The sequence below is a fragment of the Pelobates fuscus genome, chromosome 4 (assembly GCF_036172605.1).
Source record: "Pelobates fuscus isolate aPelFus1 chromosome 4, aPelFus1.pri, whole genome shotgun sequence".
Taxonomy (NCBI): Eukaryota; Metazoa; Chordata; class Amphibia; order Anura; family Pelobatidae; genus Pelobates; species Pelobates fuscus.
This window is the reverse complement of record NC_086320.1, coordinates 57,130,274-57,157,011: the sequence shown is the minus strand read 5'-3', so window position 1 is coordinate 57,157,011 and position 26,738 is coordinate 57,130,274. Positions and strand designations below refer to the sequence as shown.

At 37.8% G+C, this 26,738-nt stretch overlaps 1 protein-coding gene across 2 annotated transcripts in view; it reads left to right on the top strand.

The window, feature by feature from the left end:
* VPS13B (vacuolar protein sorting 13 homolog B) overlaps nt 1-26,738 on the top strand; it is an 843,188-nt gene that overhangs the window by 398,936 nt on the left and 417,514 nt on the right. For both annotated transcript variants that reach the window (XM_063451210.1, XM_063451211.1), the window contains exons 22-23: nt 3,527-3,654; nt 22,768-23,002. In XM_063451210.1, coding sequence (XP_063307280.1) covers nt 3,527-3,654; nt 22,768-23,002 — 363 coding nt within the window. The remainder of the gene's footprint in view (nt 1-3,526; nt 3,655-22,767; nt 23,003-26,738) is intronic.

Here is a 26,738-nt window from a genome sequence, read left to right as displayed (position 1 = left end):
CTGCCACACAGTACACATGGTCTAGCGCCCCCACTTACTAGTACAGTGAAGTCATTATTGTTCACGCATGCGCAATTCAGCCCACCCTCCTTGGCTGCCAGGTTATATTGATGTTGCGCAAACCATTCTTGTTATATTAACAGTGACTGGACTTTTTCTGGACAGAACTCCTAAATAATACATTTTTTTATATGTTACATAGTTACATAGGCTGACAAAAGACATGTGTCCATCAAGTTCAGCCTTCCTCACATCTGTGGTTTACTGTTGACCCAAAAGAAGGCACAAACCAAGTTTGAAGCACTTCCAATTTTGCATAAAACTAGGAAATAAAATATCTTCTTGACCCCAGAATGGCAGTCAGATTTATCCTTGGATCAAGAAGCTATTACCCTACAGTTTAAAAATTATATACTTGAATATTCTGTTTTTGCAAGTATGCATCTAGTTGCTGATTAAGCATATGTACAGACTCTGATAAAACCACTTCTTCAGGCAGAGAATTCCACATCCTTATTATGGTTCGTATGGTTAAAAAAAAACCTTTCCTTTGCCTTAGACTAATTCTTCTTTCTTCCAGTCTAAACGCATGACCTCGTGTCCTATGTATAGTCCTGTTTGTGAATAGATTTCCACACAATGGTTTTTATCGGCCCCTGGATATATTTGAATAATGTTATCATATCCACTCTGAGGCGACGTTTTTTTAAACTTAAGAGATTTGAATTTGTTAACCTTTCTCCATAACTAAAATGCTCCATTCCTTTTATTCATTTTGTAGCCCGCCTCTGCACTCTTTCCAGTTCCATAATTTCCTTCTTTAGAACACGTGCCCAAAATTACACAGCATATTCAAGATGTAGTCTTACCAGTGATTTATAATGAAGCACAATTATATTCTCATTCCAGGAATTAATTCCATTTTTTATGCATGACAATACCTTACTGGCCTTAGCCACTGCTGATTGACATTGCACATTGTTGCCTAGTTTATCTATAACAATTCTTAAATCCTTCTCGTGTGCTGTTATCTCTAACTCACTGCCATTTAGGGTTTAAGCTGCTGTGATATCTGTGCATAACTTTGCATTTTTCTACAATAAATTTAATCTGCCATTTGAGTGCCCAGACCCCCAGTCTATCTAAATCCCTCTGCAGCAGAGCAATATATTGCTCACATTGTATTACTTTATAGAGTTTTGTGTCCTCTGCAAACACTGAAAATGACTTTTAATGCTTTTTTTCAAGATCATTTGAACACGTACCATTTATTTTTAAGCCAATGTTCTAAACAAGAACAAGAATTTTCATCTGGTCCAATTTCTTTGAGTTTGAACACTGATCTATTGTGTGAATATATTTCTTATTTTATCAGATCTTCCTGGATAGTTTTGTCAGGTCCTCCTGCATATCTATGAGCCTTTGGGGGATTTTGTGTTAAATGACAAAAATAAATAATCCTTTATTCTATCTTTCTTTTTCGACCCATATTTTGGGTCAATTTTACAATTTTCAAATACTGCCAATCTATACTTTGTATAGCTGAGTATCTTTACTTCTAATAATGTTGTGTTATTGTGTATATATCGGGAACATCCCTAGAGATTTAAGGTGAGCTTCACGGGTGCAGATCAGATTTAGAAAGTTCCTAGGACCAACCAGATTCCACGATACTTTAGATGCCCAACTGGCATGATTATTTACTAACTTAAGAATTCAAAATTAATTTCAAATTTGAGGCCAGAGTAGACGAACTGAGAACATGGCTGATTTAGAGAATTTTTACGGTTTGGCTATTTTTTTTACTTTAAAATTCACTTTCAATTCTCACTTACGTGAATAACTCTGTATGTTTCTCCCCCAGACCTACCCTAATGGCCACCACCCCTGCATAGAGTTTTTGTCCGCAAAGATATTAGTGTGAATTAAAATTTCTGAAACCGAGGCTGTAAATATTTTACCAGGATGGACACATTGAGATTTCTCTCGTTTTCTAGTATGTCCTGAGTCCACAAATCATTGCATTGTTACAATAGGATACAATATTACAAAAATACAATATACAAGCTATATAAATATACACAACATTGTTAAATTTAACACCTAACTGGTAATAAATATATTCAACCATGACAGGTGCATTCTGTGCTGAGATATATTGCCAAAGATCTCTTAAATTTTTTTAGATTGAATAAAGATTTGACTGTGTCCCTGAGGTTATTCCATAATTGCAGTGCTCTGTAGGAAAAGGCGGATCGAGACACTTTATTTTTGTACTATGGTATGCTAAATATTGTGCTAGTACTGGATCGGAGGCTATAGGAGGTGGGAACAGCCAGGGAGAGCATTAAGAGTGAATAGTGGGGAATTATACAGTGGGGTGATTCTAGCAAATTCAGATATTTGGGTAACAAAATTAAATTGGCATTATCTAATAAAAGTACACAGATTAGATTGTGTGAATATATGCACAGTATATGAAGTTTATTCTAACGACTGTATCCTCTGCATAAGTGTCATTTTAGTTGAAGCAATCAGCGTTCTTTTATTTGAATATTTTCTATACGTTTTCCCTTTTTTTAAAGTAAGAACATGTTCACTCAGTATAGTCGTCAAGAGATACCTCTGTGATAATGCGACTTTTTATTAAATAACAAAATGAAATGGCCAAATTGATGCTCAAGCTTGCTTATTAAAGGAAGGACCACTATAGTGCCAGGAAAACATACTCTTTTTCCTGGCTCTATAGGGTCCTTGGGTCCCCCTCGCCCTCTGTGTCCCCTTCCCGCCGGGCTCTAGGATGAGGAAGGGGTTAAATTCCTACCTTTTTCCAGTGCCAGGCTCCCTCTACGCTGGGGACTCTCCTCCTCCTTACGACATTATCGGCTGAATGCGCATGCACGGCATGAACCGCTCGTGCATTCAGCCAGTCCATAGGAAAGCATTCTCAATGATTTCCTATGGACGCTGGCGTCTTCTCACTGTGAAAATCACAGTGAGAAGCGCGGAAGCGCCTCTAGCGGCTGTCAATGAGACAGCCACTAAAGGCTGGATTAACCCATAGGTAAACATAGCTGTTTACAGCAGGCAGGGTTAATCCTAGATGGACCTGGCACCCATTCCACTTCATTAAGCTGAAGTGGTCTGGGTGCCTATAGTGGTCCTTTAAGATGCAATACTACCCACTTAAAATGAAGATGGGGACTGTTATGTTTGGAACCCGATGTGCCATTCACTAATGTACTATTTCATTTTTGCCATAACCATAAAGGATAAATGTGTTTCTGCAATAATAGCCAATCGAAAAAGCAAATGTTTGTTAGTTTTATGCTCTATAATCTTTGTGTGTGAGTGTTGCATGTATACATTTCATACAGTTCTTCTGCAAATTAATTTATTTGGATAGATGTGGTGCTTTATGATGCTCCATGACATACAGAAAAAACTGTATGATGACGTATTGCACTGCGGTATATGTTTAATCATCAGTAATAACATACAAAACTACTTTTTTTTTTATTTGAAGAATCACGCCCACATTCTCTTCCACCTAAAGTCCTGCAACTGAGTCAAGAAAGCAACAAAACTCCAGAGGAAAGAATGAAAGAGTTTATTGCTATTGTGTGGAATGCAGTGAAACGTCTTACACTTCAGGTAAGATCATGCGATAAGGAGGAAAAAAGAAAGTACAGATATGGGACAGGAGTTACCCAAAATTTGAAATAGAATTGACTTTGTTGAATAGTATAACTGCTGTGTGTTGTACTGTGCTTGCTCCTAATGGTAGGTAAACGACTAGAAAAGGTAAATGTGATAACATAAACAGAACATAACAGAAAGCAAAACACACAAACATCAAGGTTTTCAGTCAAAAGTGTCTTGTTAGCCGTCATTTTAATGAAGTAGTGTTACTCTCGCAAAAAAATCTAGAATTATAAAGTCATGGCATGTTGTAAAGGGATATTTAAATGTTTTTTCTATGAAAATTCTGTATAAGATCAGCGCAATACAAGAAAATCAGATGCAAATGTGAACGTAAAAAGGCATACGGATATGTTATAAAGGAAGATGAATTGACAGCATTTAAATATTTGGTATCAGACTTTGGTTATATTGATAAGCTAGCTCCCCCTCACCAAATCTAGATCAGCATCTTAGTTACGGACTCCTTTATTAGAGCAGATGGTTGCTTTGCTTTGGTGCTGGCCTATAGGCTGCTTAGCACAGGAGGAATGTCTGTGTGATCGATATACTGCTATATGTAGAAGAATTAACTGTAGAGGAAGGAGGTTTGTTGTAAGTACAGGACTGGGACAACCAAAAGGTCAAAACCCTTGCAAAATTTGGCCGAATTAAGGGGAATGTCAGCTTGAAGGGAGGGGTAAACAGAACCATGTACAAAGTCATGAAGAAATTAAATGTATTTTACAAGAAATAATGAGGAGTAAAGACTGTATGGAGAGAGAAAGTAGAACATATCAAAAGGAGAGTAGAGATTTTTGCCCTTTGGGTGTTTAAAGGGTTACTCCAACCACCATGACGACTTTAGGGATTTTAAGTGGCCATGATGGTACGAGTCTATACGTGCAGCATTTCTCCTTTAAACTATGCCCATTCAGAGATATTCGCACTTATGTGCCAGGTTCTAGTTACACCCCCTGCACAGTTTAATTTTGCTGCCCGTAACTCTGTTCCGACCTGCCAATTGCCAATACTGTGCAAAAATGTCATCCTTCATCAGTGTGCACTGCATGCCGGCAACGTACGGAATTATCTTCTCTCTTAGAGGCAGCGTGCCTGCATGGGGAGACTTGCTCTCCCATCGCTCCTCCCTCCCTCGGTAAATTAGATTTTATTATTTCTGAGAAGCCTTTGATTGGACATCCATTGGTGACGTCAGAAGGGGAGTAGAGATCAGCTCTGGGAGCTTTGCCTGGTGCTGGGTTACAGGTGAGTTTTAACACTTTTTAAAGGGGGAGAGGACTAGCTGTTAAATAGGGCGTTGTCAATTTAAAATAAAGATACATTTGAAAGGGTTACAGTAACCCTTTAAGTGAGAACTAAATATTAGTGAATGTGGTATTAAATAAATTAAATAAATACTAAATTAATCAAACTCTAGTAGTACCAGCAATAATTAAATTCTATTGGGTGGTAATTGTTTGAGGTTTAACCCCGTTTTGGGATTATCTCTCTATATTTCTTTTGATTACCTAATTTAATTTGGGTCATGCCCTAATTACTTAGCCAGTTCCTTTTGCATCAGGGCTAGACTTCTCTGTCCAGGGCCGGACTGGGAAAAAAAATTCAGCCCGGGTAGTTAAAGGCTGATCAGCCCAGAAGGAGGTGGTGGGGACAGAGAGGGGGCGTGTCACAATGACACACGCCACCTCAAAGTGAATAGGTTAGTTTGCTAAAAATTTCACGCATGGAAGCAATGCCCTGTGTTTATTTTATACAGCACAGCTCTGCGTTTGCTGGTGACTTGTGTCTGGTGTCCCTAAAAGAGGAATAACAGAGGACAAAAGTGGGGCATGGCCAGTAAAACGTTTTGTGTATGTGTAGGGAAGCGCTGTGTAAATGGAGGCTAATTGTAGGATTGCGTGTGCATAGAGGCGACTGTTTGTGGTGTAGTGTGTATGAAGGAGTCAGTGGTGTAGTATTTGTGGCCAGGGACTGTAGTGTGTATGTATTTGCACTGGGTGTGATGTGTATGCGTCTAGGGGCTGTAGAGATTGTGTGTGTGCGTGCGCGTCTGTCTGCCTAGCGAGAGAGAGATAAATCATGTGTGTGTGTATTTATCTATGGGGTGTAGAGTTTCTAGTGTGCTGGGTTGTGTGTGTACAGGGGCTCTAATGTGCTTGTTTATGTACAAGGGGCTGTAGTATGTGTGTACAGGGTAGTTTGTGTTTAAGAACCATAGTGAGTGTTTGTGTGTGTTTAGAAGGTGTAGTGTATGTGTTTGTATATGAGGTGTAATGTGTGTCTGGAGGATGTGTATGCATCTAGGGGCTGTAGTGTGCTTAGAGATGTATAATGTGTATGTATATGTAATATGTGTATATTAATATAGGCTGTAGTGTGAGTATGGGGTTACAGTGTGCTTGGATTAGGAGTGTTTTGTAAGTGTGTGTGTGTGAGACCGCTCTCAGTGAAGGGACTTTTTTTTACATATATAGGCCGCGCACTCACAGTGTGTCTGCCCTGCATGGCCGACAAGGGAGATCCTTTGATCTCCCTGGTCGATCGCGGCCCACCGGCCATTTGCCTGGTTTGCCCGATGACCAATCCAGGCCTGTCTCTGTCTAATACCTAAAGCTTTTCTTTCTAATTAATTGTCTCTAAAATATATATCTCTAATGTAAAATGTCTGCACGCAGGGTGCCGCTCTGCGGGTGCTTTGGGGACCCCCAGGCTTGGTCAATCTTTCACAGCCTAATGGCACCATAACCACTTGATCGGTATGTTGCGGTTATGATACCTTGACTGCTCTTTTAATCTATCTATTGTTAATTCATATAGAGTATGAACTACAAAACCCAACCACATATACCACATATCTGTCCGTAACCAAGAATAACGAACATCATAATTCTATTCATAACCAAGGTTGGTAAACCTAATGAGAACAGCAGGACTAATATTGTTCCCATCCTTCATGCAACAGAAATTATAGCATTCTTCAAATAAAAAGTTAAAAAATAAATTAACATTTTTCTTTATTGGGGAAAAAAAAAGACATAAAACAAAACCTAAGGTAAGTCTAATGGATGGATTTCACCATAATATGCCAGGTATTTAATGACTGATATTTAATGATGTGACAACAATTGCCTCTTAGGGCAGTACTTGCCTTGGAAGCTAAAGTTTTTACCATATAATATGTTCTTGCCCTTTCTCCTGTAGTTTTTTTTTTTTTTTCACGTTATGTGTTGTTCAAGGGATATCATGTAATAAAAATGTCACCTGTAGTTCAAACAGGTATTCTATTTGCATATTTTGTGACCTGGGAATGGGGCATTCTATGCCAAGGGAAGTATGCTTATTGGCATATAAGTGTAAAGTGGCCCCTTCATAATCTTTGAGCCCTACCCACCACTGCAAAAAACAACTTTACGGAACACTTGCTCCCCACTTTGTATGTACTTACTATGAATCTTGTTACAGAAGGCCAGGCTAGACCCAGATGTGCCATAAGATCAAAATGTCTTTGTTTGTACCCCATAAAATGGAACACCCACTGCAATGTTTAATGAGATTCTCCAAATCAAACTGTGGAGCTGATAACCAATCAAAGGAATAACTATGAAAATTTGGAAATATTCTGCAATTATTGAAATCAATTTTTGCTCCGGTTGCAATATGCATAGTTGTCCAAAGAGTTTTCTTCCATATTGCATGTAATATTCTGAACTTTGATCATTATCAGTGTTTAGATCTTCATTGATCTTGTGATTACTGGTCTCTTTAATAAAGATTTTAACAGCACCAACAGACTAATTTGGGGTTGGAATCTTTTTAGACCTTCGTGATTCAAATCCTTGTTTGGAATCAACTTTAAATTAAAAAATAAAGTAAAAAATTTAGCCACTGACAAAATTATATGTTACAGCAAAACATTAGGGGCTCTATTCACAGGAAATATTATGCACCTATTTCTATCCCACAAGTCAGCAGAACAGTTTTTTATAACTATACCAATATTGACGAGAATCTTGGCTCTGTTGAAGGACTCATGTTTTGATAGCGGAAAAACAGGATGTAACTATAATTATAATATAGCATCTTGTTCATATGATTTAAACAGACTAATCTTTTGTCTTTATCTGTAGATCCTGTTTTATGGTTATTAAACACAGCAAAGGTGCATTTCGTTAAATTTCTTTCATTAAGTGATCTCAGTCCAACAAGAATTACGAGACATGAGAATTTTTTGAAATTCCAAATCTGGAATTCAGCCACTTACTCCCACAAGTAATATTTCCAGTAAACCACACTTCAAGTATTCTGCTATTATGTTATTCATTGAGATATTTAATAAAAAGAGTAGGAATACATACTTTTTTAAAAATTACAAAACAATTAAGGCGTGCGCATATTATAGCGTTGTTGGGTTTCTTTTTATACGTTTTTTTTTACTTTTTTTTCTGCTGATATTTGTAAAACTATTGACAAGATTTTATTTTTTTCTTTCATCCAGAGCAACCGTTGTGCATTTGTATTGGTGATTGGTATGCTGAATACACAGAACCAACACTCTCACACTAGTTATGTGGATGAGTGTTCAAATCCCGTGTTTTGAAATAGCTGAGATTCAGCTTGCAAATGTTAAAAAACACAAACAGCCCCCTCACCCCCTTACTTTGGCAGCAGGGTGAATAAAATCAGCAGTTCCCTCCATAGTCAAAGTCAAAAGTAGAATAATGGATAGACTCATATGGTCCATACCATGATAAGTCATTCTCTAAAGTTTGGGCTCCATGGGAAGATTAAACCATTTTTTTATTTTATTTTTATAGATCTGTATTTTATTGTAATGGTTGCATCATGAAAGACACTGTAAACAGTCATTAGCAATGAAACGTTAATCAATCAGAACATAGAATGTCATACAGGCATAGCACTGTTTCATAATCAAAAGCATCTACAGAATTATTCCATCAGCATTTAGAATACTGCATAAGGCTAAAGAGTAAAGTAGGGGATAGGTCAAGAAAATAGTCCCAACTACGCAGCGTACCCAAGGTCCCTGCACCGATGCATATTCTCCTAGTGCCATACAGGGAACTATTGTCCTTGGAATTTCCCAATGTTGGCAGAGGTACTTTCTGAAGAGACCCATCCGTTAATCAGTGGCTACCTGTTATTACCTTTCCTTGATGCACTGTATTTTTGGCATGCATAAGCATCCCATGGGTTGCAGTTAAACCTTGACCTGTTTCTTTTTTTTTTGTCCTGTATTTTTTCATCTCTGGGTGGATGGAATTTTTTTTTGTATTTTCATGATTTCAATTCTGATCCGCCATATACTATCTGCTTGTGGCTTTAATGTGCCATTCTTAAAAAAAAAATAAAAAAAAAATAATGTAATAAGTAAAAACAATTGGTCCCCTTGTGCAAGTCTAAAAACTCACCTATTCAAAGATGCACCAACCTTCCCTTTAACCTCTCATCATCTTTCATTTTACTCCCCACCTAAGTGATTACTACCTGCCGCTGATTGAGAAAGCAGTAGAATGAAGAGAGAGTGAGTGAGTGGACGTTGGATGAGAGGAAGGATACAATGATCTGGTAAAAAGAAGAGCAGGACAGATGAATAAACGGGAGAGTGCATTGGAAAATGGACGTGGAGTAGAGAGGCAGAGAAATACAAAAGAACAAAATTAAATTAGTTTTTTGTTTTTTTAAGTAGTGGGGTCACTACTATATAATGAAAACAAAAATGTAAAATAATGGGTGATGATTACGTGCTGTTTTCAGTGATTGCCCTTAAAGAGAGTTAGAAGTGCGTCGTGTTATAGCAGATGTTGTTTTAGTACATCTAATTCATGGATGCCAGTATTTCAGTAATCAACATAAATATATTATTTGGAAAATGACACTCCAGTTAATCTCTTTCATGATCTCCCGTTAACTCCCAAGCTGTTACTGTGAAACAAAAATTATTAATACTTTAGATAAATTCTTATGACAAACCGTCAAGTAAATTGCCGGCATACAGTTCTGGTGCTCATCCTTTCTCAGCAATTTTGGGAATAGGTAGAGGGAATTAGGTCACTCATTCACATCTTAATGGCTGCCAGATGGACACCAGCAGAGCTTCGACACATCTTTCACCTTGAATTCTGGATGTTTTGGTTTACATGTGAATCAATATTCACTTATTTCATTGATGGTTGTGTACAGTTTTTAAATATGAAGAATGTAATTTATTTTTATCTGCGTTGTACATTTTTGATATAGGCAGACTGTATTATTATTGTCCGATGTATATTACTGATGCATTTAACATTGGTACTTTATCTCCATAGTCAGATAGTGAGAATATAAATGTAACTACTCAACAGACAAAACAAATGTCGACAGATACAAGAGATGAACAGGTTCTTGCTCAAACGAGCTTAAAGTCTTAACGAAAGATAAGAGGGCAATGTATCGAGGCATGGAGGACTCTAAAGATGTAATGTCTGTGTCAAGTTTAGCTAGTAACTTGCATTTGGAAGGTGTCAGTGACGGTGACTGTAGAGGGATAGTAGGACTCTTTTAATGAGAGAAGCTACGTAGGACAGGGATGGGCAATGCTGTATTACTTTCTAATGTTGTATATTTGTGAATTGTTTGACACAGAAGTAATGTCCGCTGTTGCCTTTCAGCTGCCGTTCCTTTGCTGTTCTGATAATACTGAAACCAGGGTAAAAAATTTACATAGTCTTTCCATGATAGGTAGCCAATGATAGACTGAAATTGGCAGCTATCATGGAATTCTCAGCTGAGCACTATTGCCCCTTCACGGATTGGGTTAATTTTTCCACATTAGCAAATGAGAGACAGCAGACAGGCATAAATGTCTTAACCCTATAAGATAAAACCTAGCCAGAGGACTCCAAGCACTATAGTCACCTAATGCTGACTAGAGTGTAATTTGTTTTGACACTTTGTTTACTCTACAGGTGTTGTGCTAAATGCAAATGATCGGAATGATTTATTTTTATTTTTTATTAATTTCACTAGATTTCCCCCCCCCCCCCCATAATCCAATTATAACGTTATGCTACCTGTAATTTGCCAGCCAATCTGAATCTGGATATGTGAGGCAAACAATGGAGGTATTTGGAGTAATATGAAGATAGCAAGATAATTTGGAAGTACAATCTGAAAATGGAGAGATGCTAGGGAGAAATAGGGACATCAGCAGACAGGCAAAAATGAGATAGCTGGGTACTGAAGGAGAGGGGAAAGTAAGATACTAAAATAAATAGGTGGAGGATTGAAGGTACTGTTTGTGGAAATCCAAAGACCTGGTTAAGTTTTGTTCCCCCAACAGGTGTCCTGCAGAATCTCTTGCACAATAAACCAAACGTTACAGGTCGGAGTTCAGGAAATTTAAATCCAGAATGAAATACAATGCCATTTTTCTTTTCCTAGAACAATCTTGAGAAGTAATTCTACCTTTCTTGGGACCTGTAAATTTTTGATAGCATCGCAAATGTAACGATCCACATTTCTCCGAAAAAATAATCAGGAGGGTAACACTCTGCATTCTTCGTAGCTTCATCATTAGCTGCTGATAGGTTTCATATGCAGCACTTGACATAACAGGAATTAAAATAGGAGGTGATTCTATTTCAAGAATTTGCAATAATTCCTTCTCTTTAACACATAAATGTGTTCAATATTGGCCAGAGAACACGTTGCTACCAAAACCGTAACTCGATCCTTGAAACATAAACGGGGTTGCCATGGAAAAATGAAGTAACGCTCATTGCAGCTGTGATCCATTAATGAATAGGATATTTTTTTATTTTTTTTCAAAGATCATTTGTGTTTGGTGTGGCTCTGAGGGTTTCCATGAACAGGATCTGACCCCCAGCTTGAGGACTTCTGGCGAGCAGATTACTTCACCTTCTCTCGCTCACAGTGTCAGAGCTTTACATTAATGCAAGATTTACTGTTCTATGTTTATATCCAGCAACGTAAATCACTTCAGATTTCTCATTTTAAAACATGAGTGTTGGGTTTTTATTCTGTTTTTATTTTCAATTCCTTGTTGTTTTGAGTCGTAAATAAATTTATGACTTTTCTTTTTTTTTTATTCACGTTGGTTTTTGGGGATTTTGAAGACAAGTTGGTTTTATTTCTGCTTCTAAGAGGTTGTATGGGAAGCCCACATGATTCCTAAGAACCAAACATTTGTACAGCGGAAGTGAAAGAAAAAAGAACTTAAGACGTCAACTGCTGGCTGTCCAATCTGTTGTCAATATAAGACATTTATAGTTTTTGTAATGTGGGTGGTCTTTTAAAGAAATCCACTGTAGACAGCTTAAGATAAACTGCTTTTTCTCTCCTCCTCGTCTAATGACTTGTAATTTTCTCTCAAGGAAGGTGTTAGCGATAAATATGTTTAGATATCGTGCTAATTGGTACCATGTTCCCTGACTGTTGATTGTAAATACTCACATTGCTGCGTTGTTAGAATGTGTTCTTCAGTTTACTCTTAATACTGGACTTAAGCGAGAAGAAAATGTGTAGAATGACATCTTGGAAGTCACTTTACCTGATTATAATCCAAATTAAGTGCCTAGCATGTGTGAAGAATGCCAAGGCCTTTATACATTGATTGGGAGATTCCATGATAATTTACTTTTAATGTTTGTTTTCACATCTACTACAGAACAGTGAGGTAATTGGATCACCAGCTTATTTTTCTATAGACAAATCTAAAAATACTTCAAGCTTGTCTTGCCAATCAGCGGGTTCTTTACATCAGGTGAGCATAGCGAGTCACCTCGCCTGAAACAATATATCCTGAATTTAAAGTTGTTTGTTTCTCCTGTGTTAATAAGGAAAGTAGGGAAAATCATCTTATAGACACCAAAAACAATGCAGAACTTCAAAGTTCAACTTTTCAAGTCCTTTATAAAATAAATATTTGTAAAAACAAGCACAAGAACACGCACCAACAGAATTAAAAAAAAATGTGATAGTTTATCCTAAGAGTAGTGCCCACTCCTACAAACTCCTGGCTGTATTGCAAGCTATAAATCAACTCTGCTACTTTTTTACCCCATCAACAAGATTACATTAGAAATTCCCCAATGCGAACCATTTGTCTCCGGGCTGTTTAAAAATCCTTTCATATACCTTACTTTTTGGCCTGCTGTTACTGTATCCAAGACGCCGCCATCTTCATTGATCTACGAACAGCTGACCACCCAGGCCTGCACTACAGAGGTGTTTTACAAATGCCCAGTGTAGATACACAGAGTGGGGTAATGCATTGTTCTCGCACATTGCTCTCATTGCTCGACTGAAGCGCGGCCTTTGTCAATTTTGTAGTCGTCACTTTTCCTTATGTATAAGTGAGAAACAAAGAAAAATAACAACAAAAACAAATGAATTGTTATAAAAAGTACATATTGAGTATATGAAAAAAGGGGTGCTCAAAACCTAGATCCCCAGATTTTGTAGGACTACAGTGTCCATGATGCTTTGCATGCTTTTAGGATGCTTTTAGAATGGCACAGCATCATGGAAGCTGTAGTTTTAAATCATCTGGAGATCTACCTTTTGGGCAACCCTGCTTCAAAGGAACACTGCAGCAATATAAAAAAAAAAACTACATTCGTTTTTAACATTAGGGTGTTACTTTATTTTATTTTTAGGGACCCCCCCGTGTGTCCTAAAACAAACAAGCTACTTACAAGTTACTAATCCAATGACGAGACTGCCTTCTAGCGGCATTTCCACTCTACCTTGGGAGATCATCCCGAATTATGGTCTCCCAGCAAGTCCAATGCTTCTCAATTGCCATTTAAGGAAAAGCATTGCAACAGGTTTTTCTCTGTGACAAGCCCTCACGTTTACTTTGAGTTAGCTCTAAAAGCAAGTCAGAAAGGAAACCCTCTCGGCCATTTGGTTGACAGCCAGGAGGTGTGACCAAGGGTGTTTATAAACATTCTCATGAAATCTGTACTTTTATAAAGTTTGACAATGTGGACATGCTATTAACCCCTATACTTTTGGAGTATTATTTTTTTGTAGTTCATTTGTTTCTGTTAATTTTGTTGTGTAGATGTGCACAGTGTGTGCTTGTAATGCTATTTTTTTTTTAAATCTATAGATTACAGTATCCGTAGTACGAGTGTATTTTTTTCTTGTGCCTTCAGTGTAGACCGTTGTGGATCTAGCACGCAGGCAAGTTTGTTCTGGGGTTTTCCCCCCATGTGTTTTTACATGCCATGTACGGGGCTGTGTAAGGTTCAATTATTGTTTAGGACCCTGCTATCCAGTATTTTTAGCCTGGGAGGGAAACTACAACTTAGCCTTGTGTGCAGGGATTATGTTTCACATTCTTCTGGTCCGATGGGATACTATAATCATTAGCAACTAAGAGTTTGTGTAATAATTAAATTAATGACATCATTGCAGGGGCAGGCCCGAATATATGTAAAATAAATAAAATAATCTTTGGGAAAATAGTAGATGTCACTTAGGAGTTTAAATAAAATGTCTCAATGTCCGCATATTTAACAAGAATGTTTTCCTAAATCCTCAAGGGTAAAATGTCAAAACAGTTTCTCAATAATGTCTGCTCACTTTACAAACTTCTTCTCAGAATCAGATCAGAATTCTTTTGTTAATATATGTTGCAGTAGTTTTCTGCATGCGTCATTGATAGAGGTACGAAGTAAGCTGTTTCTTAAACCCTCCATTGATCTAGTTGTCACCGATATTTTCCCCTCCGAGAACACTCGAACGTTAAACTTCAAGGTTACCTTTCGTTGTTTCTTGCGTTAATATATGTTGCAGTAGTTTTCTGCATACGTCATTGATAGAGGTACGAAGTAAGCTGTTTCTTAAACTCTCCATTGATCTAGTTGTCACCGATATTTTCCCCTCCGAGAACACTCGAACGTTAAACTTCAAGGTTACCTGTTTTATCCAGAATTTTGCAGACTCCACCGACTCTTATTGAGAACATCGATGCTACCTACAATAAATTCTCCCTAATCTCCACTCACAGAATCTCCACTTGCCAGTCAAGCAATCCCAATGCTTCTCAGCGAGAAACATTAACAGGGTTGTGCATGGTGATGCTGAAAGTCATTAGAGGCATAATCTTTTTTCGCTGAAATGTTTTACATTGCTAGACAAACAGGACAAGGTCCATGCACCAAAGCCTTCTGGTGTGTTTGCAGCTGACCCTTGCGGCCGCTGCCATCATGACCATTCGGTGAATCCTCTTCAGCTCGAGGCACTTCATGTGCCAGTAGACCATGCCACGTGCTTTACTCTCGCACATGTGTGACTATGGGAGCCTCCATAGACAATACCTTCTTTGTCTAAGGAGGCAATAGCTCTTCCTTTTATGAAGTTTTGTCAAGAAAAAAATGCTTTGTCTTATATCTTTTGATTGTGTTGGAATCTCAGACGAATTCTAACACAGTCAATGGGAGTATTTCATAAATATATTTTTTTATGTATTAAAAATACAAAAAACTATTTTGGTGGTGGGTTGACAGAAACGCTTTAAATTGCTGTTTGGATCCTTAGAGTTCCTTTCATAGTTGCTCTAGTTTTCATAAAGCACTCGAGAAAGAGCATGAACTATTTTTTTCTTATATATAGCAGTTAAGTTGACAATACTTGAATGTGGGTGGATGTGGCTAATCAGATTTACCCACGGTTCACCAGTTAAATCCCACGCTCAAAATTGCTGCATACAGATACCGAAAGCTGACATAAGGAAGAAAAGAAAATGAATGTAAATAAAGACAAGTGACATGGGGGGGGGGGATATAATAATTAAGATAAAGGGGGCATAAGGAAAGTAAAACCGAAAGGGAAAAAATAAATCTTAAGTTCTTTGCCATTTTTGCAACTCTTGGTTTTTCTGTTATAAGAGAGATCTGTGGCAACTTAACACCAATAGAAGTCAATGGGAGAACTATTATTTAGTTCATTTTAGCTGTTATAACATAATCTCTCCATCGGTTTTATTTAAAGGAACACTCCACTGCCCAAATGGACAAAAAAAATGCAAACCACCGTTGAGTAGATATACCCCTAATAAAGGCATACATGATTTTTTTTCCTGCATGTATTTATTGAGGGTATGTTTTAAAATAGCTTGCCAAAGCTGCAATGCGCACGCCCACGTGTGATCGGAGGTCTGGAGGAGCTATGTGAGCGGAGATCTGTGTGGGAGGAGGCATGCGCAACCAAGTAGAGGGAAGCTAAAGGAAGGAGGCTGCGGACCTCCCTGGATGTTTGAATGAAAGCTAGAGGGGTGATCCATAATTTATTCATAAAAGTGCAGATTTCTCATAGAAATCCAGACTTTTATAAACTGGGCATAAATAGGATGCCCTTACCCATGAAGGAAGTGCTTTTGGGGTGTGGATTGGTCCTTTAACCCCTTAAGGACCAATCTTCATGTCACACATGTCATGTGTCCTTAAGGTGTTAATTAACCACATTTCACTGCTTATTAAAAACGACCCCTTTTTTCAGATATGTGATATTATACATTTTTCTATTCATTTCCTTACTAGATAGAGAGATAGCTAGGTAGACCAGCAGATAAATCAGACAATTTACTTGTGATCTTTTGTATGTTACCTGTTCCCCCCACCCCCCCATAAATTTCAAAATAGCAGAGCAAAACAAACCAATGTATGTGAGACTTTGTGTGTGTGTGTGTGTGTGTGTGTGTGTGCGTGTGCGTGTGCGTGTGTGTGTGCGCGCGTGCAGAAAGAGTGAGAAAAGTCACTTTAATATCTAATTGTAATTTCTTTTTCATATCCTGAAATAGCAACGTTTATTTAAACATCAAAATAAAATAAATGCTGAAATCTTGTTAAAAGAAACAAAAAAAAAAAACATTGCAATTCTTTGGTGATACAATGACATACCATATATTAGTTAATTGCACCATTTTTGACCACTGATTATTTTTTTTTTTATGTGGGTAACTTGTTAAGAGAGCACTTTTTTTTTAATATTGTATTTAAATCCTGTATTTTTCTTCCATGTAAATTATACTTGTATAATGAAGAGTAGGTGTTACCAGTAAAACTTAGTCTAATCCTATGAAATGAAATGAAATGAAATTACACGAATCTAATGAAGAGTTGGTGCTACCACCTACTCTGGAAGTAAATCTAGGAGTCTAATCGTTACAATTTACATTGTGCAACCTGCAGTCAGATAACCTCTGACCGCCTACTAATGAACCAGAAAATTATCCTGAATGCCAGCAGAAAAAGCCTTGAAAAATTGGTACAATGACTAATTCCACCTTGGGTTTCAGAAATTTCAAATGCTTTACATCTGGAACAATACCGTTCCAGCATAAATAAAGTACTCTCTGCAACCTTGGATCAATAAACTACTTATCAAAGGCATAATTAACTTCAACGCATGACTCAAACAGCACTAACACCAGATACAAACAGAGACTTTGTCAAACAATATATTTATTTTTCCAAAAATTCCACTATTTTCCTGCAATGAATTCTTGTCAGGTTCCCTAAGCAAAAATGTGCAGAATTGTTTAATTGAGGATGCATATTTAGGTTGTGTTTGCCAGATTTTCAAATTATTTATAATGAGGAATTCCATACCCATTTTGCGTTGTGTGACTATAGTAACATCACGCGTTTATGAAGTTTGTTTTTGGGGGATTTTTTTTCTTTTGAAGAAAAAATGAACGGGAAAAAAAACCTGCCTTGGTATAAGAAGTTGGATTTAATAAATCTCTCAGGCAGGGCTGGCCCAAGACATTGTGCTGCTTGGTTCCAAGGATGAAATGCTGCCTCCCCCGCCCCCCTTACCCCCCCCAAAAGCCACAAAGAAACCACAAAAAAACAACAACACATATATGCTTCTTCAATTGTAGAAGCATTTTGTGGGTGTGCTGGGGATGAAGTATGTGTCTGTGTATGCGCTGGGGATATAGTGTGTCTGTTTGTATGCTGGGGATGTAGTAAAGATCTGTGTGTTCTGGGGATGTAGCGTGTGTCTGTGTGAATGTTGGGGATGTAGCGTGTGTCTGTGTGAATGTTGGGGATGTAGCGTGTGTCTGTGTGTGCACTGCAGCCGATACACTTACCTATAGACTGTGTCTGTGTTTATGCATGTGTGTCAGTGATTGTATATGTTTGTCTATGTATCTGCATGTGTTGCAATGTTTGTGGCTGTATATCTGCATGTGCATCACTGTGTCTGTGCAATTGTATGTGTGTCTGTGCATCTGCATGTGTGTCTGTATATGTGTCAAAAATTGACACACATACAGATACAGACATACACACACACATACAGAAACACACACTGCTACACATACAGAATATACAGAAACACACAGATACACATTGCACACATACAGTATACACAAACTACACACAGATACACACATACACACGTTACATAAAAACACAGATACACACTACACATACACACATACAAACACACGTTACACACATACAAACAGATACACGCACACACACAGTTACACACATTAGAAAAATGAAACCACCCAGCAGGTTCTTGCCTTCTGCTGGCTGTGGATGGTGGGAGTCGGGGACCTGCTCTCCCGATCCGGTCCCATCCTCGCAGCTCCCTCCTCCTCTAGCGTGGCTTTTAGAGTGAGCTAGGAGGAAGTGATACGCAGTCACTTCCTTCCAGCTCTCTGTGCAGGATAGAAGGGGCCCGGTCGCGATGTTAAAGCGCCACAGCGCACGACCGGGCCCCTCACTGCATATGTCAATTAGGTGCCCATAAGGACATGGGCCACCCGATGGACCCTCACACAGGTTCCCAACTCGTGTGGTGCTGCTGCACCGCTGCCATGGGTTGGGAACTCCTGCCGCCCTGGTCAGTGCCACCTGGAGACGTGGCTCCACCGCGGTCTATGGACAGGCTGGCCCTGCTCACAGGGGTCACTAATGCTTAAAGGGAAATGTAAGGGTTTTCATCAGGGCATATTGTTTTATTTTTAGTTGATTTATTTTTATTTGATTTTAAGTACACAGAGTAGTTCTCTAGCAACTGTGGTACTATTACAGTGAAAAATGTCTTTAAGTCTTTAAATTCAGAACTTGTATCCTAAGCAGAATATATTAAATGTCACTTATCTTTAGGTAGGGAATCAGATGAATACATAGAATAGATAGGTGAATAGGATTTTATCCATCATAAAAATGTTCAGGTTTTTTCATTATTATTATTTTTTTAATTTTTTTTGTACTCATACTGTTCACCATCATTTCTTAAATGAACGGACTACCCCAAGCACTAGAGAAAGGTAAATGGCATGCAATATCATTGAAACAATATCTAATGAAGCATCAATTATGCTTTATGCTTGCCCATGATAAATATAAATTGCAGTATGTATATATTTTCTAGCTCAAAATATGATAAATAATACAAAAACAAAGATAACGTTTCGACCCTTGATATTGTTTATGCAGGGTCCACATTTTAATCTTGTTTTTATGTGTTGTGTGTCATTCTGATACATGAAAATCTGACTTTTTTTGTTTCACTGTTCTAAAAACCTATGCATGCTACCATCATTTGTTGCTTTTATGTTTACCAAATGATGGTAGCATGCATAGGTTTTTAGATATATTTATATACACACAGAAATTATGGGAGACTCCAGATGATTTAAAAAAACAAAAAAAGAAAAGATTAAAAAGAAATGCTGTATGGTATTATTGAAAATATGCCACGTCTCTCACTAGGGAAAGGACGCTCATCGGTGTGGGTGCTTTCACCGAAAGTGTGTCGGGTCGTGTGGGGTTTTGTAGTGGTATATTTTGTGTATATTTTGTGCCGTTTAGTGCTTCAGAGCTGGGAGAGCAGCACTCATGCTAGCTCCTCTACCCACTCACAGGACTTTTAAGTTAAAAATTAAAAACAATTAATCTGTGAGTATATGCAAATGTGCATCGTCAACATTTCGGAAAATCCATCACCATTGGCCTTAGAGTATTGGCCACCCGATGAGCCTCGACATTGTGCGGCCTGCGGTGGTAGTTCCACGCGGGCCGCACGCACCACGGAGGCCGGAGGACTGAAGGGGCAGCTGCTTTAGGCCCCCTAAGACTGACTGGGCCTGGGGCAGCTGCCCCTTTTGCCCCGTGTTAAAGACGGCTCTGGTCTTATCCTATTTCCAACTATCATCTGAATTTGCCATAAATTACTGCCTAACCACAGACCCACCTTTTGTTGCCACTAAATTCACCTGTACAGTTAATTTTTGGTAAAGAACGTAGACTTATCTGCACTGCTAATGGCAAAGAATAGGTTAAGGAAGTTGATTATGTTACTTGCATTTGTGATAACCCACAGCTTGAATCAATGGAGTATAGCATTCTGAAAATAATCCAATGTCATTGTGATAATCCTTTCCTAAACTGAGCGTCCTTTCCCTAGTGAGAGACATGGCATATTCTCACAAGACCATTACTAACGTTTTCAAATGTAGCAGACATTCAGACTCATTACATTCTAAAGCTTTGTTTCACTATTCACTCTCATCCCATTGTACAGAGCTACAGAATTTGCTGGCGCTATATAAATAATAAAATAATAATAATAATGTTGAGTCACTTTTAAAAATGTATTACCAACAGTAGCTTAGACCTTGCTTTGATAGTTTTCGATAAGCTATTGTAATGATTTAATGTTATGAAAATATGTTCCTGTTGTGTGGTGTGCTTTACTCAGTGAAATTGTATTTAAATCTTTAAATTAATTAATTAACAAAGCTCAAAACATGCACTTTTACAAAAGTTCACATTGTGTCGGATATAGTATGAACTCTTAGATGATGCAACATCTTAATCCCAGCACATTTCTTAGTGAGTAGCTGGCAGATTACTCCATTGTACATTAAAAAAAAAGAAAAGTTGAATTTTTATTCCTCAAATTAAAAACTCCCACTATTTCCCACCCAAAAGTATAATGATGTACTTGTCTTGATGAAGCTTAGAGCAAAATGTTGGACCACACTGACCAAGAGAGCATCTCCCTGCTTAAACATCATGGCTTGCTTTAAAGTGTTAAACGAATGATGTCCCCTCCCGGTAAAATCTAGCATGCAGTAGCTTGGCTTTGTTTCACATAAAGCTAACGAACTGCAAAAAAAGAGGATTTTCTCACCTGTTCTGCCAACACACATTCGAGCGAAGTCATATTTTCTTGGAACAACTTGTGGAAAGGTCGATAGATTTTTCATTACACGCACAGCATATGGCTGTTTCTTCTGGACCCAGTGTATTGAACAAAAATGTCAGATGCATTTTTTATGTTTTTCATCACTTGAAACATGAAATAGAGACATATTAACAGCATTATTTTATTTGCAGAGCTTGAGTTAATTCCAAGAAATCTGTTCTTTCAAACAAGAGGAACGTAGTAATCTTTTGTCACTTTTTTTTTTTTCCAGATGTAGGCAGAGTCCTTGTACTCTTTAGTAACATCATTTCTACATCTTCTAGAACTGTTTGCCCCTAATACAAACGCTTCTCTTGTCTTGCTTGTACACAATTACGTAAATAGGATATGATTTCAGTCTTGTAGTGGCTCCTCAAATAAGTGCATTCTAATGTGTTAAACATCATGTGATGTCTGTCTAGCAAGTTATAGATCTTTGAAAAGACAAGAAACTTGTGCCGACATTGTGTATTTATCATTTCATATGAGCAAATATATGGAACAAGTTTTAATAAGCTAAGAGATGGGGGACATGTATAGCGCCCTCTCCTTAGAGTACCCAGACCTGGGAGACACTACAAGTACTTGTACCCTGAAATAGCTACCTTTCTCTCCTTTAACTCAGTCAAAGCATCACTGTATTAAGCCACTTCACGTTTAATAACATTCCAGATGAATATATTTCCCTATGGACATAAACGTTTTTCCTCGTTGATAACACAAACTTGTACAAACTCTTACAGCATACTGGCCAAGCAAAGACTAATTGACACGACTAAACGTCTTGTGGATTCTTTTCACAAGCTCTTTATTCTAACTTCTAAAACCCAAATTTATTTTACATTTCGATGATTTGACTATTTGATTGAGGTGTGAAATTAGGATTTAAGTTATAGTATGTATTAAGACCAGTTAACTGCGAAATGTTGTTAGTGTCATCACGTGTGCGAAATCAGGTCACAACCACCAGGAATGGAAGCAATTTGCCATATCTTATATTTATTGTGGGCTCTCACAACCTTAAATAAATACATTTATCAGGTGCACATTTCCCCCCAATAAGTTTTTGTTTATTAATTAACCACAAATGCCAATTATCATCTCACTCGCGTTGCAACAACCCCATATACAATAGGAAGAGTTACATTATGCTGAGCATTTGCTTGGTGGCTGGAAAATTGCTTTATATAATAATACAATGACTACGGACTACGGTGACACACAGCCAACGTGCACTAATAGATAGATATTACAAAAACTATAATGCTTGGTCAGTCATCATTCAGAGACATACATGCACAGCAATTTAAAAAAAAAATTGTGTTTTTTTTTTTGTATTTAAGATGTGCGTTATTACCGTGACAGCATATACAGATATTTTCATATACATTTGCATCTAGTGTCTTGTTGGTCAGCCACATACTGCGTGAATGTTCAATGCTATATAGCCACTATTGCTTGTTGTAGTAATTATGGTGCTCTGAGGCTGTCCCAGTTCTTATATTTTAAAAAAACTGGTTGCGGTTTTCTTTATTTTCTGCTAAAGTCTTGAGCCCAAACCGTGACATAATTTGCATAGCGAAGCACTGCTTCACCATTCAGCTATGTAAATTAGCCTACTGAACTTGTAAAAAATAAAATGTGTCAACTCACATTTTCAAATTTTAATTTCTATATCTATTACTGTTTTTTTTGATTGGTTGTTTTTGCATGTTTTTCAATGTGACATTGTTACAATGCAAACAATAATTATGTGAACCAAATTTGAACCACGAATGCACCTTTAATGACTGCTTCGTGTTTTTTTAAATGTTACAGGTTGAACTTCAGACATGCTGCGTGTTCTTTCCAAGCGACAGTTTGCCCTCTCTCAGTACCATTGTATCCAGCGACATTCCGGGGACGGTGAGGAGTTGGTACCACAGCCAGGCCTCTATGCCAGGAACGCTTGTTCTCTGTTTGCCGCAAATCAAAATCATGAGTACTGGCCACAAGTACATGGAACCAATCCAAGAGATACCATTCATGGTGCCAAGACCCATTGTAGAAGAAGGTATAATTTCATTTACTTTTCCACTTTATCCTGTAGTCTTGCTGTTGGTTTTAGTAGGCAGATTTTGCCAGTGCTATGTGCTCAGTGCTTTAGCCCCATTATGGTATTTAAAGGTAAAATGTGTGTTTAAACTGATATATTGAATTTTATAAGGTTTAAACGAGCATCCCTCTGAGTCCTGTTCTGTCTGCCTTATTGTCTATATATATTTTCATGTATATATATTTTCTATATATGTGGCAATTGGGGACATTTTGAAGGACTTGATGACTTGCTGAAAACGAAATCAGAGTATTTTATTTCTAGTTTTTATTTGCATTTTTTTTGCGTCAAGTTGCAATTTTCCGAGGTCTAATTTGCTGTGGAGCTGTGCGCACCATCCACATGAGTCACCTAAATATTAGAATGATTCTAGGATGTATATTCACAATATACAGCAGTTTATGGAAAAACCTTCAAATTTAGCAGATAGTGTTATATTTTCTCCCCGGTTTAGTACCACACTCACTATCTAGTTAAGAGAAAAAAATGGCAAACTTGATAATTATTATTTATAAAGCGCCAACAAATTCCGCAGCGCTGTATAATAAGTGGACTAAAAGACATGTATTTGTAACCAGATGAGTTGGACACACAGGAACAGAGGGGTTGAGGGCCCTGCTCATTGAGTTTGCATGCTAGAGGGAGTGGGGTATAGTGACACAAAAGGTAAGGGTAGGGTAGAAAAGTAGCTTGCTAAGATAGTATTCACTGAGGGCTTAGGGTTCTATTTTGATGACAGTTGCAGGATCGGAATCACGGTGCGGGGAGGGAAAACTGTTCACAGTTTAATAGATATGTTTTCCCAAAGAAGTATGTTTTCAAAGATGTTTTTTAAAGGAATGGAGACTGGGTGAAAGTCTAACAGAGAAGGGAACGGTGTTCCATAGGATCACAGGTTGGAGTACAAACAGAGGTTAGACGTAGGTCTCCGGCAGAGTGTAGGGGCCTAGACGGGGAATATTTGTGTATTAGTGAGGATAGGTAGGTCGGAGCAGCATTGTAATTGAACTGTAACTCCTAAAAAAGAGACAGTTCTCAAGTATATTTTACATATTTCTCTCTATGCCATTCACTGCTAGAATGTCCCCTGTGATATGCTCTTCATCACATCTCATTAAACAAGAAACCGCGTTTTGTTACAATGACGTAGAATGTTCAGATCATATCTAAGAACATAAACTTGACCCAGGATCTCAGTACTGATGTCTAATGTTCTCTTCCCACACAGCCCATTCATGCTTTAACCCCTTAAGGACCAAACTTCTGGAATAAAAGGGAATCATGACATGTTACATGTGTCCTTAAGGGGTTAAAGAGATACATTTTCAGAGGGTATGCAGAGTGCTAGCTCACAATTCTTACTTTCAAAGACTGATTTAAGAACTTTGCTAATAGTTGGTAGGGTAGTTGACTTCCAGTGTCGGGGGATTACAGAGGTGGCAGATATGAGTAGGTGGCCTAACACATTAGTCTTATTTTTTGACAAGTAATCAGGGAATCTCTTAAATATACCCAGTTCCGGTGATAGGGGTACATTATGGTCGATTATAGAAATAACCAGTCAATGAACATCCTTCTAAAATGTGTCTAGTTTGGGGCAGGACCAAAAAATATGATGGAGTGTGCCTACCTGACCACATTCCCTCCAACATGCATTAGTATTTGACAATTTTAGCTTATACAGTGTAGATGGAGTTAAAAACCATCTGCAAATTAATTTAAAATGTGAATCCAAATGATTAATAAATCGTGTAATCCTTTTCAATGACATTAGAAAATCATGCCATTCCTTGACTGTATATACCCCACCCAATTCACTCTCCCACTTCGACATAGAGTCCATTGTAGGACCTGTGTCGCCAGCCAAATAAGCATAACCAGGATCTGAAAGATATAGTTTTTCCAAATCTGATGTATCCAATTTTCTTAAATTCAGATTCTGGTCAGAAATCCCCAAATGCTCGCTAATAAGAAATTTATGTTTTAGTAAAGAATAGATGAAAGGACAGGGTAGTAGCAGAGTCGAGTGAAGACAGAATACATTACCCAGCAGAGGATGAACGTGAGAATTGGTAATTGAAATCGAGGTCATGCTACTGGTTTCTGATCTAAATTAAACAGATAAGTGAAAGAAGATGGAAATTGTGAATAAATGGAATGAATCACAATGCCTGCCAATCAGGGTATGGACGGAAAGTTTAGCTGCATCAAAGGACGAAATGAAAATAAATTTTGTACATTAAATTAAAAACATGTATCTAGATTGCCCCTAAGCAGCACATGACTGTAAATTGTTAGATTGCGTTAATATAGCTCATTGGAACTAGATAGTGCTTGATTAATACAGGGATTCTAGAACAAAAAGTCTAGAATCCGTTTCTGTGTATGTCAGGAAATCTACCTCTGGTTGGACATGAACCCCTGGTTCTCACTCTCTGCTGCTGTGCACTGCTTGCTGTGCCACTATAGAACCTGTTTTCCTGGGTTTATTCCAGATGCTTATCTGTTCAATTCCGACCACCTGATATTTTCTGATTACGGTACTTGCTTTTTAAGGGCACCTAGGTTTTAACACAGGAGCTTCCTTTCTGATCTAATTTCTCCCAGCCAGCAAAAGCCAAGTAGGTACAAGAACTGCCTTTTTAAGAAGAACTATCTGTCCGCTTTCATTGTTCCTGTTTCGTTAGTGGTATTTTGCTCCGATTCCCAGATTCCCAGATTTGACCCAGATTACCAAATATTGTTCTGCTTTCCTGCCGTTGGGTATCAGACATGGATTGTATGATTACCCTCCCATGAGAAAGGCCATATGCCGAAACATTGGTGGTCTAATGTGCCATGCCCGGAGCTCTTGTACATAAGACATTTTAAACACCGTTTGCAGCATTGTTTCTGGCAATATATCGCTATACTTTTTCTTTAGCTCAATATACTTTTTTTGTATTTATTGCTATGTTTATATTAATTGTATACATTCTTTGATTTGTGATGTATATTTAGTCTGGGTATTTATGCCCTCATATAGGATACATGTATGTGTGTACCTGTATATATCTATTTAATGAGACATAATAAAATGCATAGTTTTATAATAATTGGTTTGCAGTTGATTATTGTTTATTGTACGTATTTTGACCACTAGGTAAGAGATCCTTCAGCTTTTGCACCCTAATCACTTGTGATATGCTGCATGTTTCGTTACATCACTGCCTCTCACCTTGCTGAGGATCCTGTAGCCAACACTGACAGGGTAGTAGAAAACAATCGCTATGTTTGTTGCATATTTAAGAACTCTATAAATTTCACAGGTTTATTGCCAGCATACAAAATATTACATTAAATCTCTTGACCGGAGGAGTGATAACTACCTCTGCCCACCCCAACTTGGCTAATTAAAGTTCAACATCAATGGTAGAAAATTAGCAAGTGAATTAAAATGCATAAAACAGAATATGTTAGTGCAGGCAGCAATATGTTATTTACCAATTCTAGATCAAAATGTAATGTCCCATTCACTGAATGCTGCAAATGCAAAAAAATAATACTCCATACTATCGTAGGTTTTTGAACAACCAACTTGTGATCCTTAAGGGGTCATGAATATGGGTTTAATGGGTTAAGGTAATGTTATAAGGGTCAGAAATACAAATGTGTATTAAATAAATATAAAACTCACCTTTATTTCAGCACTGCG